This window comes from Erinaceus europaeus, chromosome 7, assembly GCF_950295315.1.
Source record: "Erinaceus europaeus chromosome 7, mEriEur2.1, whole genome shotgun sequence".
In the NCBI taxonomy this organism is placed as follows: domain Eukaryota; kingdom Metazoa; phylum Chordata; class Mammalia; order Eulipotyphla; family Erinaceidae; genus Erinaceus; species Erinaceus europaeus.
Window position 1 is genome coordinate 114,076,383 of NC_080168.1, and position 17,010 is coordinate 114,093,392.

At 41.5% G+C, this 17,010-nt stretch overlaps 1 protein-coding gene across 2 annotated transcripts in view; it reads right to left on the reverse strand.

Annotated features, from left to right (window-relative positions):
• Positions 1-204: 204 nt before the first annotated feature.
• ATF1 (activating transcription factor 1) overlaps positions 205-17,010 on the reverse strand; it is a 49,440-nt gene continuing 32,634 nt past the window's right edge. Inside the window, exons 3-7 of one of the 2 annotated variants that reach the window (XM_016190578.2) lie at positions 12,192-12,292; positions 9,610-9,740; positions 6,091-6,273; positions 5,845-6,004; positions 205-1,669 (exon numbers count right to left, since the gene is read on the reverse strand). In XM_016190578.2, coding sequence (XP_016046064.1) covers positions 1,525-1,669; positions 5,845-6,004; positions 6,091-6,273; positions 9,610-9,740; positions 12,192-12,292 — 720 coding nt within the window. In that variant the 3' untranslated portion in view covers positions 205-1,524. Of the gene's footprint in view, positions 1,670-5,844; positions 6,005-6,090; positions 6,274-7,950; positions 8,053-9,609; positions 9,741-12,191; positions 12,293-17,010 lie in introns of those variants that run through there. The other variant, XM_060195367.1, reaches the window with a different exon arrangement.

Consider the following 17,010-nt stretch of genomic DNA (forward strand, 5'->3'; position numbering starts at 1 on the left):
CTGCAGGGGTCTGTCTTTCTCTCCCCCTCTCTCCATTTCTCTATGTCCTATCCAACAACAATAGAAACAAAAGGCAATAAATAAATTAAAAAGTTGTGTAGATCAAAACTAACTCATTTTAAAACTAAATCCCAACAGTCATTGTAAAATGGCTATCAGGAAGTTTGTCATTCATATACTAACATATTTTATATCCAGAAAACATTTTCTATCAAATATCCTTTAATTTCATAAACAATATGATACATACTGTATAACAAGCACACAATAGTTATTCAAAGTGTATACAGTTTGGAATAGAAAGGCTAAACAATGGTTTACTGATAGCATTTCTGAACTTTGGATAAACTGCATATAAACTTTACAATTCAAACATTAGCCAATCAGCAAAATTTTAATTCCCATAATATAAAAATTATGCTTTGAGATGCAAAATATTTTTCCCCGAATAAACTATATAAACATTTAAAATCATTAAAAACTCAACATTAGAATTTATAAAGATTAGCTATAAAAATATATTGGCAGCCACTTTCCTTATAAATGTACCATTCACTAATTACAAAATAGTCTCTGACATAAAACTGCCTTTGTAACTGTACTACTACTTTAGAATATGAGAAACCTTACATTAAATCAATTATAAAATTTTCTTGAAAACTTTGGTATGCATCTTCTGGGTTTTTTTTTTAAATACTCTTAATATCATCTCGAGGCCCTGTAAACATTCCTTTCTATGAAGCATAACAGAGTAAGTAAGTAATGTCTATTCAACTGCATACAGAATATAGAATCAAAAAACAATTATATATCTGTAAGAAAAATCACCATTCCCAGAGTAACCAAAAAACAAACGTATTTAAAAGTATCAAACTTTTAAACAGTTCTATTTCCATTCTGATAAAAAAAAAAAATTACAAAATTACTTCACTCCTTGCATCATGTACCTAAGATGCCTTCGAGGACAGACTTCAAAACTAGTTACCCAGGTCTCAAAAACCCTCTCAAGTCCAGTAAACAAACTTTTAAAAACCCATTTAGAAGACTTGACAATAGGACATATCTACATAATCAAGTCACATAATTTATATATCTAGTTATTCATTAACTTTTTTACATTTGAAATTTGGAATTTATTGGCAGAAATAAAATATACACACAATTGAATAAAGGTAAACTTGAAGAAATTCAAACTACAAGGTAAATTGATCAATTCTTTAAAATTCAACTTACCAAATTTTATCTGCCACTTCTAGATTATAGACAACTATTGTTATTTCGAGCATTCAAACTGATGGTTTGTTTCCTGTTTCTTGAGTAAGTTTGATTTTTTACAGTTTCCAGTTGTCAGTAACTTCTTTGAGGCCACTTCCCACTTTATCCTCTGTCATGAGATCTCTTGTATAAGCTGAGTTGAAAATGCCTAGATAAAAATGCTTCATTTATTTGACCTTTTAATTTATAAACTCCACTACAAAGAAATCCATCTAATTGTTAGGCAAGTCCACAGAACATCCTTAAAAATCAAACACTTTTATGGGAATAAAGGTCCTTCAAAGTCTTTAGCTCTTCTATCAGGGTTTTGTTCTGATTCTCCAGGACCGCAACTCTGTTCTCCAGGCATTTCACGTATTCTTTCTTCTTTCTGCGGCATTCTCGAGCAGCTTCTCTGCATGTAAGGAAGGAAAGCCGGTCTTAGAAGAGGACTCAGACTCTGAGTGCTGAGCGTACTGCAATAATTCTCCTGGGGCATCTCTTTTCCCTTATCCATAAAAAGGTGCTTGGGAAATGGCTCCGCGGTAGAAAGCCGTCATTTGCAAGCATGAGGTCCCAAGCTGGATCTCTGGTACTGTATATGCCAGTGTCATTGATGCTCTGGTTCTCTCTTGTCAATAAAAATAAATCTTTGAAAAGATTTCTGTGTATAAGTGGAACACACAAGATCTTCATTATAAAACCCAGTAACTTCTGGCGAAGGCATACGCCCCACTTCTACCAAAACAGTGTTTTCTTGTGTGTGCACCAGATCTGACTTTTCCCAGACTCTTTTCCTACCATCTGTGGAGCTCCCCCCAGTGTCATGGTGCTCCCATCGCAGTGCCAGGGCTCACAGTAAGATGCATGCTCTACAGGCCCAAGACGTTCACATTTGCTATCACATTTGCTCCAGATCCCTCCGCAAACAGCTGCTGTTCTCATTACTATCAACCAGAGATCTTTCCTATTCTAGAGCCTCAGAAAGTAAGTCATACAGCCTACATGCTTGCATATGGTCTCCCTTCATTCAGTGTGTCTGTTTAATGATAAGTGGATTTATTTATTGAACGTAAAATACCAGTATATCATAAAAACATAACAAATCTTAATACCAACTTACAGTTTTCGTTATCTTGAGAAGTCTGTTTGTTTAGATAATGAAAACAAAAGGTCATCAGACCAATGTCAGGGCAGAAGTATAAAGAAGGACAATAAAAGGAGTGAGATTACAGGTTCCCGATACCTTCTGACACATACTTCTTTGAAATAACAATGGGAACCCTACATGCATGAGAGTCTGTTTCGATTCCTGGCCCACTTGAAAGAAGAGAGGGAGAGACTAACTGGACATCATAAATGGTGCTCAGGTCTCATAAGCAAAATGGTCTTTGTTCATTGAGTTTTAAATACAGTTTGATAATCATAAGCTTTGTATATGTGTATATAGGGGCAATTCTGTGAAATAATATAAAGTTAAAGTATTTAAAAAAAATTTTAATCGCCACCACGGTTTATGGCTGGGGCTTACTGCCAGCATGATAATCCACCTCTTCTGATGACCTTTTCTTTATTAGCTAGGACAGAAAGAGACAAATCGAAAAGGGGCTTCAACCTGGGTCCTTGTACATGATGTACCACTGACCAACTCCCAAAAGTGCATTTTTATCCTGTATTTGAAACTTTTTTAATGGCAATTTAAAAAATATTTTTAGATTTATTTATTTTCCCTTTTGTTGTCCATGTTTTGTTGTTGTCAGGACAGAGAGGGGCAGAGAAAGACAGCTGCAGACCTGCTTCACCGCCTGTGAAGCGACTCCCCTGCAGGTGGGGAGCCGGGGGCTCAAACCAGGATCCTTACGCCGGTCCTTGTACTTTGTGCCACCTGCGCTTAACCCGCTGAGCTACCTATTTGAAACTTTTTTTTTTAATACAACTTTTTTTTAAGATTTTACTTATTTATGAGAAAGATAGGAGAGAGAAAGAACCAGACATCACTCTGGCACATGTGCTGCCGGGGATCAAACTCAGGACCTCATGCTTGAGAGACCAAAGCTTTACCACTGCGCCACCTCCTGGACCACTGAAACTTTTTTTTTTTTTAATATTTTATTTCTTTATTAATAAGAAAGTTAGGGGAGAGAGAAAGAACCAGACATCACTCTGGTACATGTGCTGCTGGGGATTGAACTCAAGACCTCATGTTTGAGAGTGCAGTTCCTTAGCCACTGCGCCACCACCTCCTGGACCACTATTTGAAACTTTTTAAAAAACAATTTTAATAATGTTTTCTGTTACTACACAGATATATTATGTGGACATTTGCTATGTTCATTTCCCTACTGCATTAATATGAAGCATCTTTTCAAATGGTTAGCCAGTCCTTTGGATTTGCTCTCAACATGTAAGCTGCCTAGTATCTCTTGTTCATTTGTACTGTTTGTCCATTATTACAACGAGAAGTTAATCAGACAACCTAGGAAGTTTCTGTGCATTATAGATGTTAACCCTTAATCTGTTTATACATTTTTCTAATCTACAATTTGATATTTTAAAATATAAAAGCCTTTTCAGACTTTTTCTTGATGTGAAATAACATTATATATTTCTCTAGATTTTAAATATTATTTGATTTTTTTCAGCATCAGTTATTAAATAAATCCTTTATAACTATTTCACTAGTACAAGAAGCTATTTCTAGGCTCCTGGCCCTGTTTGCTATTGTCTAATAAAAATTTAAAAGAAATAAAGGAGAAAAATGGCCACTAGGCGAGGTGAATGGTCTCCCCTCTTGTTGATACTTAGTTCTGAGTACACTGGCTTGAGAGGATGTTTCAATAACTGAAGAGACAGGTAAGTGTTCTCTGTTCTTGGCCATTCTTGGACTGATTTCTTCCACATGAAAATGCCAGATATTTTTGTCCAATTTCATAAAGACCTACAGAAATTGTACTTTAAACCACATCAATTTTATATGTAGATTTTGCAAGAATTGTTCTACTTTCTTCTGTCCCAGTATTGTTTGATTTCTTTTTTTTTTTTTTTCAAATTTATTTTTCCTTTTGTTGCCGTCGTTGTTGGACAGGACAGAGGGGGATAGAAAGAGAGACAGCCTGGGAGTATGGATCGACTAGTCAACACCCATGTTCAACGGGGAAGCAATTACAGAAGCCAGACCTTCCACCTTCTGCATCCCACAATGACCTTGGGTCCATACTCCCAGAGGGATAAAGAATAGGAAAGCTATCGGGATGGGATATGGAGATCTAGTGGTGGGAATTGTGCAGAGTTGTACCCCTCTTATCCTACAGTTATGTTAATGTCTCCTTTTTAAAATAAATAAAAAGAAAGACGCCTGCAGACCTGCTTCATTGCCTGTGAAGCGACTACCCTGTAGGAGGTGAGCCAGAGCTCGGACCAGGATCCTCACGCCAGTCAAGCGCCAAAATATTTCATGGGTTGTCATTAACATAAAAAGAATATTGCTTTCTATTCCTTTTCTCAGGGGGCTAGCAGGTGATCACACAATCACAGGACCTCATTTGCAAAACATACATTCTACCAACTGAGCACCACCCCTGGCCTACCCCTATGAAGATGGTAACTGATAGGTAAAAAACACCAGAGTTGTATTATAAATCTGGTCATTTGCAAAAAGAACCCTGAATTAAAACCCTACCTATATCACTTACTAAGCAGTGCAGTTTTGGGCAAGTAATTGAGCCTCATCCCGAAAAATGGTAATAGGGTGAGGAGATAGCATAATGGTTATGCAAAAAGACTTTCAACCGTTAGGCTCTGAAGTCCCAGCTTCAATCCCCTGCACCACTGTAAGCCGTAACTGAGCAGTGCTCTGGTAAATAAACAGAAATCTGAAAAGAACAACTCTAGGTTACGTATTAAATAAGGAAACTGAGTAACAGGACTCACTGATTCATTGAGAACTGGACATACTCAGGGATTTGGTGGTAGTTCACTTGGTAAGTGCACGGGTACCATGAGCAAGGGCTTGGGGTTTTCTTTCAAGTCCCCAACTGCAGGGGGAAAGCTTCACAAGCAGTGAACAGTGCTGCAGGTGTCTCTCCCTTCCCTATGAAATTAAAGTTTATAAGTTATTCTTTTTAAAATTTTTTCTTACCAGAGCACTGGTCAGCTCTGGCTTATGGTGGTGCTCAGGACTGAACCTGGGACTTTGGAGCATCAGGCATGAGAATCTCTTTTTCTTAAAAATAAAAGATTCAGTCTTACCTTACTGAGTGTTAAAAGTATGTCTATTTCCTTATTTGTAACATGCAACTCCAATTAACATGTTTTAAGATTTGGAAACATGGGGGGTCAGGCAGTAGCGCAGCGGGTTGAGCGTACGTGGCACAAGGATCCTGGTTCGAGCCCCAGGCTCCCCACCTGCAGGGGAGTCGCTTCACAGGCAGTGAAGCAGGTCTGCAGGTGTCTGTCTTTCTCTCCTCCTCTCTACCATTTCTCTGTCCTATCCAACAATGACATCAATAACAACAATAACTATAACAAGGGTAACAAAAGGGGGGAAAAAAGATCTGGAAACATATTCATTCTTACAGTATTACCACGTACCTGTTTTTCATCAACCTGATTTCTCTTTTCAACTGGGGGTCATCTGTCTTAGTGGTCTGCGATGTAAGAGTCACAGGAGATGTCATCACCACAGTCTGTGGCAGCGAAGTAGCTGAGGGTGTGGTACGGATCTGATAGGTCTGCATATCTCCTGATGCAGCTGTGTGGTCAGAAGAAATGAGTGCAGTCTTGAGAGGGTTTCAGAATATGTTTGGACACTTGCCGTAGACAGCTAAGCATACTTACTCTGTACGACCACCTGGTTGCTGGGCACTAGTATCTGCTGTCCATCAGAGGTCTGTGCATACTGAAGAATTGTTGTTCCTTGCTGAGTGCTGCCTGAATTTGTCATGGTTAATGCCTGAAGTCCCTGTACTCCATCTGTGCCTGGACTGGCCAGCTGTAAGGCTCCATTTGGGGCGATGGCAACTTTAAGCAAAGAGAGCGTTGTTACTAAAAGGCTCTAGACAGCACACTAATTCCAAAAGGACTAGGGGGTAGGGTGGGGAACACCATAATGTGTTTTGTTTTGTTTTGTTTTTGCCTCCAGGGCTATTGCTGGGGCTCAGTGCCTGCACCATGAATCCACTGCTCCTGGAGGCCATTTTCCCCCTTTTTGTTGTTGTTGTTGATGTCGTTCAATGTTGGATAGGACAGACAGAAATGGAGAGAGGAGGGGAAGATGGGGAGAGAAAGACACCTGCAGACCTCCTTCAATGCCTATGAAGCGACTCCCTTGCAGGTGGGAAGCTGGGGACTCAAACCAGGGTCCTTGTGCTTTGCACCATATGCGCTTAACCCGTTCGACCCCCAAGATAGTTTTATTTTACGTGCTGTTCCATTTGTTAACTGTTGGCTACTTTAGGTGAGGTCTATGTAAAAGAAATGAGATTCATATTTGCAAAACTTCATAGTTCAGATACATTAATCTTAAATTAAGCCTCAAATTGAACAGTATAACCAACTGGTAAAAACACTTGTGGTTCTATGAAATACTCCCTGCTAATACAGAGGGTGCTGCTTGTTGTGGCCTAGGTGCTGGACAGCTGAGCATGAGGCCCAGAGTTTGATCCCTGGTTCCCGATGACTAACTTCTAAAGTAAAAATAAGTAGAAGGAAAGTTTAACACAGTTTGTGTTCATTCAAAGAAAGCTTCTTGTCTAATATACATACTGGGAATCTCCAGTTCACATACAGTAACCATTAGCCAGACATGGTTATTTAAATAAAAAAATTCAGTCTCGGGAGTCGGGCGATAGCGCAGCGGGTTAAGCGCACGTGGCACAAAGTGTAAGGATGCCGGTTCGGCCCATGGCTCCCCACCTGAAGGGAAGTCTATCTTCACAGGCGTCTATCTTTCTCTCCCCTCTCCAACAATGACGACATCAATAACAACAACAATAACTAAAAGAACAAAAGGGAAAATAAATATTTAAAAAAAAAAACTATCTGTCTTACCAGCATCATTCAAGTGCTTAAAAAGCACAGTGGCTACTGACTGTACTGGATAATGTAGACATGGGACAAGTCCATCAGTAAGGAAGTTTTGTTGGTAGTCCCCAGTGGAGAAAGCATTGGGATCTCAAAGTGAGGTGTTGAGTTTGATCCCTGACTTTGCACATGCGCCAGAGTCATGCTCTGGCTCTCTCTTGTTAAAAAATTTTTAAAGGAAATTTTGTTAGACAATGTTACCCCAAATACTAATTTGTACGGTACTTAATTCATTTCTAACTATGACGTCTTCATAGTTTGTCTTAATGGTTTTAGACTAATAAGCCATATCGATCTATCATAAAATTTAACTTGTTAATATACTACCTTAAACTAGGGATTCGTCAGGGAGCTCGCATGCATGACGCCCCAGGTTCCACCCGACACCTCACATGCTAGAGCTGAGCAGATAGTGAGCATGAGCGCACTGCGTGGCACTCCATGGGAGATTCCGAGCTAGAGTGCCTGCATAAGGTCCTAGGTTCTATCCCCAGTACCACATATTAAAAAAAATTTTTTTTTTCTAAACAGCAATACATGTATATGGATTTATTTTTTAAAAAGGGGGAACAGATAACTGGGGCCAGAAGATAGCTTATTTGACAGAACACACACCTTACATGTATAAAGCCTGGGATTCAAGTCCCAGTACCACATGGGAGCACCACAGGAAGCTTCAGAGATGATGCAGTGGTGTCTCTCCCTGTGTTTCCCCATCTGAAATGAAAAATCAGCCTGGGGCCACGAAACAGTCTGCTTGCCCAGGGTATTGTGTGTGTGCGACTCAGCTTCCAGCCGGGCCCCCACACGGAAGGAGTTGGCAGTACTGCGGTCTATCTTCCCACCCTCTCAATTTCTGTATGTCCAAAATTAATTAATTATATATATATATATATATTTTAAAAGTCAGCACAGGAGTAGTAGCATTCTAAAAATTGCAAGAAACTCCTATGCCACTAGACGTGTGGGGGGGGGAGGGGATAGCGCAACAGGAATGCAGTGGACTTGCTGGCACGTCATCCCAAATTTTTTCCTGAACAAATATACTATAGCCCAGCCCCTCTTGTGAAATACAACGCTGTGAGAACCTGTGGAGGCAAAGTGCCTCCAGGGATGGCGTGGTAGACACAGCCTTGATGTAGAAGAGGAAAAAGCAAGAATGTGGGAGTAGCGGGCAAAGCCAGGGCCTCTACCACTGAGCCACCTGCCCAGGCCTCATTCACTAAATTACTGACCAAATAAACTCAGTATTCAACAAGTACAATCTATAAACTCTTGTAGAATATTAGATGTGTGTAAGTATATACACACACACACACACACCTGTTTATGGCAGATATGTAATTTCCTCCGGCTTGCCCGACCACCAGTCTGACCCCTCAAGGGTCAGGTACAGTGGATGGTCTTTTTCGCATGAGGTCCTGAATGTGATTCCTGGCATTGCACTGCCAGAGTTCCCACATACTCATTATTAGTCTTTAATTTTAACCTTCAGATGGGATTCTTACACCAGTAAGTGCTAACTTAGGTCTGCAAACTTCACGATCTTCATTTACTGGATAGACAGCCAGGAATCAAGGGAGAGAGACACTTGCAGCACTGCTTCACCCCTGCAAGTAGGGACTGGGGGCATGAATGGAGGTCCTTACCCACTGTGACGTGTGTTCAACTAGGTGTACCACCAAACCGCCCCCATACTGACTCTTCGTAACAACAGTTTGAGACACAGAGACTTCCTAGTGCTGAGTATTGGCACATCTAGTAGGGCATACTTACTACCCTGTGCAAGTACCCAGGTTCAAGCCCCTGGCCCCTATTTATAGGGGGAAAGCTTCACAAGAAAGCGGTGTCTCTCTCTTCCTAATTCTGTCTCACCCTCGATTATGTGGACATAATTACAAATCACAATTTGTACTTGTTAACCTCAAACTGAAAACTCAGCATTGATGTTTATTTAAGTCATCCAAGTAATTTCTACTGGTATTATTTATAATGGATATAACTGGCTAGTATCTAAGAGAGAAGTTTTAAGATACCATGTAGTTTGGGGGTGAAAATCTCTCTCGATTCAACTTGAGCCTGATGCCATTATCTATAGCTATGTGACTTTCTATCTCAAAAGTGTGGGATGGAGTCAATGACACTGAAAAAGCACTGTGCCTTATTCCTGCCTCAAACTGTCACCCGTTAGTAATCACCATTAACACAGCAGTCTTTCTACAAGAAAGCTAGTTTTTGCGTGTCCCTCCTGTAATAATTCAGTCCTATACGTACTGTACTGTCCAGTGCTAGTCTGATAGATGGGAGTTGGGACAGACATAGAAGTGACAGCAGAAATTCCAGGGTTTTCTCCGTCTCCTTTCCTGCCTCGTGTATCTTCAGAAGATAGGTCTTTCAAAATTTTTCTGTGAAAAACAGAACTTTATTAGTGTTGGTAACATGGACAACTTAAAAATCTGCTAAACACTTTTAACATGTGTACTGCAGGCTTGAAAAGAAATATTCAATAAGTCTTCATTCAAGGCGTGCCTTTCAATATGGAAGTATAAAATGCCCCCCATAAATTATTCTATTAATTAGAGGTACTATTCATTTCCTTGTGTTAGCTGCCTTTGTTAATAAGATCGACTTTGGGTCAGAGAAAAGACCCAAAGTTGGGTCTTTTTATTTATTTTAAGGCTAGTGTTTGAGCCACAGTGAAATGGACCTGGTGTAGTGCCAGCTCCAGCAATAATTCTGCTGGAAAAATAATAAGGGGATGGAAACATTCCTTCCCCAAAAAGTCTTCCAAAACACAAATGGACATGGAGGAAGAAGCAAGCATTATTCTTGAACACCAGAATCCAATTAATATTGCATATTTCCTTTCAGTAGGCACTTCAACTGTAACAATATGATATTCTTCCACCCTTGGTAGACTTGCACATTTCAGTGAATATCAGCCTTATTTTTCATATGATAACCAATCATTAAAAATAAGAAAACTTCAGGGGCGAGGTGGTAGCGCAGCAGGTTAAGTGCACATGGCGTAAGGACCCAAGTTTGAGCCCTGGGCTCCCCACCTATCGGGGTTGCTGCAGGTGTATCTTTCTCTTTCTCTCTCTGTCTAGCCGATATCAACAGCAACAAGAAGGTCTCCGTGGAGGAGCAGTGGATTCATAGTGCAGGCACCCACCGGGCCCCAGCAATAGCCCTGGAGGCAAAAGAGAGAAAACTTCATTTATTAACTTATGAGTGATACTCCTGTTCTCTCATGATTTGGGGGATCAAATCTGGGACCTCATGCTTGAGAATCCAGTGTTCTAGCTTCTGCACTAGTCACGAGCGCTTAACCCACTGCGCTGCAGCGCAGACCCCCACCAGTCATTTTAATTACTGAGTAAATGTCATGGTTTACAGGGCCATAAATAGCACATCCCCTGCGACCTTTCCACCCTCATCTAAATCACTTCCCCTCGCATCACTCCAGTACACAGAGAGCTGAGATCGAACCAGACACCTCAGGCAGGTAAAGCAGATGCTCTACCCTGACCTATTTCCTCTTCCACTGGCCCTCTCTGCACCCTTCCCCCCTTAAGAAGAAAGACTTCTTGAACTGACTGCATGTGTGAGCGTTCACATGAGCAGAACGCCAGAGCGCCATAAGGAGACCTGAAGTCTCCTTACCCTAGTATTTGGACTTTGATTCCTTTATGTCTTTACCTCTGAGCTACCTCCCTGGTCTAAGTCTACTTCTCTGTAAGTAAGGGGGTTTATTTTATTTTATACCCATGTGCTTTGATCTGATGTTTGTTTTTTTCTTTTTTTTTAATTTCTTTATTGGGGAATTAATGTTTTACATTCAACAGTAAATACAATAGTTTGCACATGCATAACATTCCCCAGATTCCCATAATACAACCCCCACTAGGTCCTCTGTCATCCTTCATGGACCTGGATTCTCCCCACCCACCCACCCACCTCATGTTTTTTTCTTTTAGAGAGGGAGACACCAGCCATTGGTAAGTGGAGTCATTATCTACCTCCCAGTCCTTAGGCTACATTTTTAGGGAGAGACACTAAAGTTTTTGTCCACGGTGCTCAATAATGGATTATTTCAGTCAGCTTTTTATACCTTCCTTAATATGACAGCAAGATTCTACAGAATTTTGCGTCTCTTTTCGCCAGCAGGTTACTTGCTGGGTTCCAGCCAGAACAATTCCCTGGGATTATACCATCTCCCTCAGTCTAAGAACTCTTCACCAGCTAGTGCCTAACTCATATATTCTTAAAGGGTTTCTTAGTTTCTTACTTATTTCACCAGGAATGTATGACTACACTCTATACACCATCCTCACAAAATATCTTAAGATCCCTTGCTGCTGTTGTTTCAAAATTGTGTCCGTTTCTTTCTCCTGCTACCATTTAGCAATCAGGTTTGGTCAATTCTACTAAAGAAATGTCTGAGTTCCATCCCAAGCAGCACACGTGCCACAAAGAACCTGACATCTCTCTCTCCTCCTATCTTTCGTAATTATTAGATATCTACTCTTGGATAGTCACCTTGGAATCACAAATATTTATTGTCACTGGTTTCCAAGGTGTTGGGCAAAGACCCAGAGTCAGGAAGCTGGGCTTCCCCCAGACTGCCTTTTCCATTCTGTGTAAGGAAAGAGGGACAGACACCAGAGCACATTCTACTGAGTGAGCTATCTCCCTTCCCTAGAAATCCTTCGTTAATTTTAACAGCAATACTTAACACACTCACCTTTGCCAGACGACCAGCCTAACTGCTTCAGGAGAATGACATGGGTCCTCGTCCGGCCTGAAGCTCTTACACACCACTATTCAACTTGTTTGGTATGAAGAGTACTCACCTGTACGATGGGCGCCGTGCAAGGATCCCGTGGACTTTCTGTGAGGAACCTATACTGTCGGATGAGTCCTGAGACTCCTCACTTTCTGATAAAGACGATACCTGGGGGATACACAGTATGGAAACAATGCTGGTGAGACTGAACTTTTATGTTTAAAAAAATGTACTCTGGACATCGAAAGTCTAAAAAGGAAATTTGAGCTAAACAGATGTATTCCCCCAAATAAAGCGGTCTCCAGTCTCTGATCACATTAAAACTTTATTACACAGCGACATTAATGCCAGGGAAACAGCGCAACAGTTATGGCGGTAGTGGGACCTGAATCTCAGGCATGAAAATATTTTGCATAAGCCAGAATCAAATAGTATGTGGTTTTAAAAAATGCTAAAAATAATGACATTGAGGAGGTAGGTATGAGCTGGGAACACACAAGGCTAGATGCCACAGCTCTGTAGAAAGTCCTAAAAGGCACCAGGTGGGATAAACTCACGAAATGGCTAATACAGAAGAGACTAATGGCGAAACCCAGGAGCACAACAGCACTGAAAGATGGTGACTCTTCACTGGTCTCCCTCCTAATGAGAGAAGTGCCTTTGGAAAGCTGAAAATAAAGTACTGAGGGAAAAGGACTTATCACTCATATCAAATGCCTAGTGGGCAAAGTGGAACAAAGATGATAACCAACCATCATCAGCAAGATGGAAGTCACTGGCAAGGGCTAATATTAATATGCACAAGCAATTTGAAAAATCTCTATCACAATTAAGTTACTACTAACAAACTCTCTAAAACTGTGACAGCATAATGGTTATGCAAAGCCTCAATCTTCCACACCACCTGAGCAGCACTGCACTCAGTCAAAAAAAGGTGTATCTCATAACAGAGAAAAACTTTCAGTTTTAGGAATATATCAAATTTCAACTTTTATCCAAAGTTACATTGACATCCAACTTCATTTAAAAAAAGAAATACTAGGAGTCGGGCGGTAGCACACAAAGTGTAAGGATCCCGGTTCCCTGTCTGCAGGTGTCTGTTTTTCTCTCCCCCCCCCCCCCATCTAACAACAGGGAAAATAAATTAACTACTGTAGAGATAGCATAATGGTTGTGCAAAAGACTTTCATGCCCGAAATGCTGAGTTTTCAGATACAATCCCACGCCACCAGAACTGAGAAGTGCTCTGGTGAATAATAATAGTAACATAGATCGTTATATAGTCTGTAGTCACCTTAAAAAACTATCAATAATGTCCAACTATTCACTTAATATGTAATAATCTATTAGGGGGTAGCATAATGGTTATGTAAAGAGGTTCTAAAGTCCCAGGTTCAATTCCCCATACCATTATAAGCCTGAGATGAACAGTACGTCTGATAAAAAATCTGTCGTCGTGGCCTGGAGGTGGTGCAGCAGCCTTTCAAGATTGAGGGCGTGCGCTGATGGATTCTTAGCACAGCATCTACCAGAGTGATGCTCTTGTGTGCTACTCCCTCAAGAAATCTTGAAGAGTGTCTTTTCTATTTTAGCAAGTGTCATGTGTATTTTATTACTAACAAACCTTTAACTCTTTTTTGTTGTTGTTGAATAGAGGCAGTCAGAAATTTAGAGGGAGGGGAGAAACTGGCACTTTTTCCCTTCTGAAATCTCAGGAATTGCTAGAACCCTGGAGGAATAGTTGCTCAAACCCTTTTACGAATGTATTTTAATCTAACACAGACTTTCCTCACAACTTTGAGTGAGTGGCTTCAGTTGGGTCCTAAAAGGTAAGAAAGCCTTTCTTAAGATTTATGGATTTTGTCTATTTTTACTGCTTTACTTCAAAAAAAAAGCTGAACCATACATTTGTATGTATGCTTCCATTTAATTTATTGCCACCGTGATTATCACTGGGGCTTGGTGCCAGCACTACCACAGTTCCCACAGTTCCTGGCGATCGGTTTTTCTTATATTTTATCTGGTTGGACAGGGAGAAATTGAGACGGGAGGTTAAAAGGGAGAAAGATAAGACACTTGCAGGCCTGTTTCAGCTGCTTGTGAAGCTTTCCTCCTACAGGTGGGAAGATCCTTGCACATAATATCCCAATGCACCACTGCCCGGCCCCCTTACTTTTATAGTTTGTTTTTTAATTTTTCTTATATTTGATAGGACAGAGAAATTGAGGAGATGGGTGTAGAGAGGGAGAGAGACACCTGTAGCCCTGCTTCACCACTCATGAAGCTTCTCCCCTGTTCCGGCAACCAGGGGCTTGAACCTGGGTTCTTGCACATAGTGATGTGTGCACTCAACCAGCACACGTGCCACCACCCATCCCCTAGAGCTGGGCGTTTATTAAAGACAGAAAAGTGGGATTTATTCGTTATCAGTGCAGTAGAGAATAGAGACTCCAGTCCAAGTTGAGCTTAGCTCTGCTGAAACAAAAGGTAGGGAGCTTTTTAAAGAAAAAAAATTACTATTGGATACAGACAGACCAATCGAGAGGGGATGGGGAGGATAGTGAGGGAGAGGCACACCTGCAGCCCTGCTTCATCCACCATTTGTGAAGGTTTCTCCCCTGAAGGTGGGGACCAGCGGTTTGAACCTGGGTCCTTGTACACTGCAATTGTGTGCGCTTAACCAGGTGCACCACTGCCCGGCCCTGGTAGGAAGCTTTAAATGTATGAGGGAGACCAAGGAAAAGTACTCAAGAAAGTGACCTTCGTGCGGTCTGACAGGTAGTACAACTGCGACTTTTGCAAGCTTTCATCCCCAGCACCACATCCCTGTCCTTATCACTATTCTCACTTCACAAATGCTCATTACACAGGATTCCCAAGTCTGGCATCTTCCCACACATTCAAACCTGATGATCTAAAAATCCTGAGAGCTCTCTCAAAGGAGGCAAAGGATGGCCCTCCAGTTTTAACCTGTGGTTAAAACACATAATTGCCTCCACTGATTACTTTTTAGTGCCAACAAAACTCACTGCAATTACGCAAATTTTCTCTGTCCTCTCCTCATTTTTATTCAACAGAGGGGAGATAGAAAGGGAGGGAGAAAGACAAACACCTGCAGACCTGTTTCACCGCTTGTGAAGTGCCCCGTTATGTGCACCTGACCGGGTATACCACCACCTGCCCTCCCGCAAACACTCTATCTGCAATTCCACAGGGAATTACCACTAGCCACATGCGCGTATCAAGCACCTGAAATGTGGCTAGTGTGACTGAGCGAGTGACTTCAGACTACTGATATTTCAATGTTCAAGTTAACTAATGTCACGAGTGATTACCACATTGAACAATGCAGTTCCCGATCTTTAGAGCTACAGGACCTACTAGTATACTCGGGCTTCAACCTCTACTGACCTGTCAGATGTTAGGACAAAGGAAAAGGTGGGACTCAGTCTTGAAGTCCTAAACCATACTTCGGTCATTAATAATCTATGCTAAGTCGTTACAGTAAAGTCAGAGAAGGGTGTGTGGGAGTTAAGAGTGAGTCAGAGGCAAAATGTAAAGAAATAATGGTTAAAGGTGGGGAAGACAGCATAATGATCATGCAAACACACTCCAGTGCCTGAGGCTCTGAAGTCCAAAATTCAACCCCCACAAACCAGAGATGAACAGTGCTCTGGAGAAAAGGAAGGAAGGAAGGAAGAAAAATAAGAAAAGAAAAAGATTTGAGCTGGCTGGGAAATGGCACGATGGATAAACCACTGGGCTCTCAGACATGAGGTTCCAAGCTCGGTTCCCAGTATTTCTTGTGCCAAAGTAATGCTCGTAATGCTCTGGGTTTTTGCTTTGTCTAGGAGGTGGTGCAGGGATTAAGCATCAGACCCTTAAGCATGGGGTCCTCAAGTTTGACACCCTGTATCACATGTACCAGAGTGTATCTAAATCAACTTGTACACTCCCTCTCATGGGGGGGGATGGCTGAAAATGTTATAGGATTAATGACAGATAACAATCCATAGATAATACGAAATAAAGAATCTCACAAGTGTCAGGTGGTAGCGCAGTGGGTTTAGCATGCATGGCACTAAGCACAAGGACCAGGTTAAGGATCCTGGATTGAGCCCCCAGCCCGTCACTTGTGGGGGAGGGATCTGCAGGTGTCTTTCTCTCCCCTTCTTTTAATTTCTCTGTCTTATCCAACAACAAAAAGAATCTCACAACTAGAGCTGGGGAGACAGTATAATGAGCCTAGGTTCAATCCCCAGCACTCAACCACAGCTGAGCAGCGCTCTGATATAAAACAAAAGCAAAGTCTTTTCGCATAACCATTATGCTATCTCTCCAGCCTTGCAGTAAGTACATCCTTGTGCTAAATGATAACCTAGAAGTCAATGCCCAAAGGGAGCGTGTTAAAATGAGAGCAAAGGAGTAGGTGGCGGCTCACCGGGCAGAGTGCGCACATTACTGTGTGTGAGGACCCGGGGCCAAGCTCCCAGCCCCCACGTGTAGGGTGAAGCGGTGCTTACAGGCGCTTCTCTCCTTTTCTGTCTTTTCACTCTCAAAGGGAAGGAGGGAGAGAGGGAGAGGAAGAGAGAAAGGAAGGAAGCAAAGAGGCATTTTCAAGAAACAAACAACCTTCATCAGTCAGTTCACACTGAAGAACATTCTAAAGCAGTTTTTAAAAATATTATTTAATATTTATTCCCTTTTGCTGCCCTTTTTTATTGTTTTAGTTATTACTGATGTCGTCATTGTTGGATAGGACAGAGAGAAATGGAGAGAGGAGGGGAAGACAGAGAGGAGAGAGACAGACACCTGCAGACCTGCTTCACTGACTGTGAAGCGACTTCCCTGCAGGTGGGCAGCCGGGGGCTCGAACCGGGATCCTT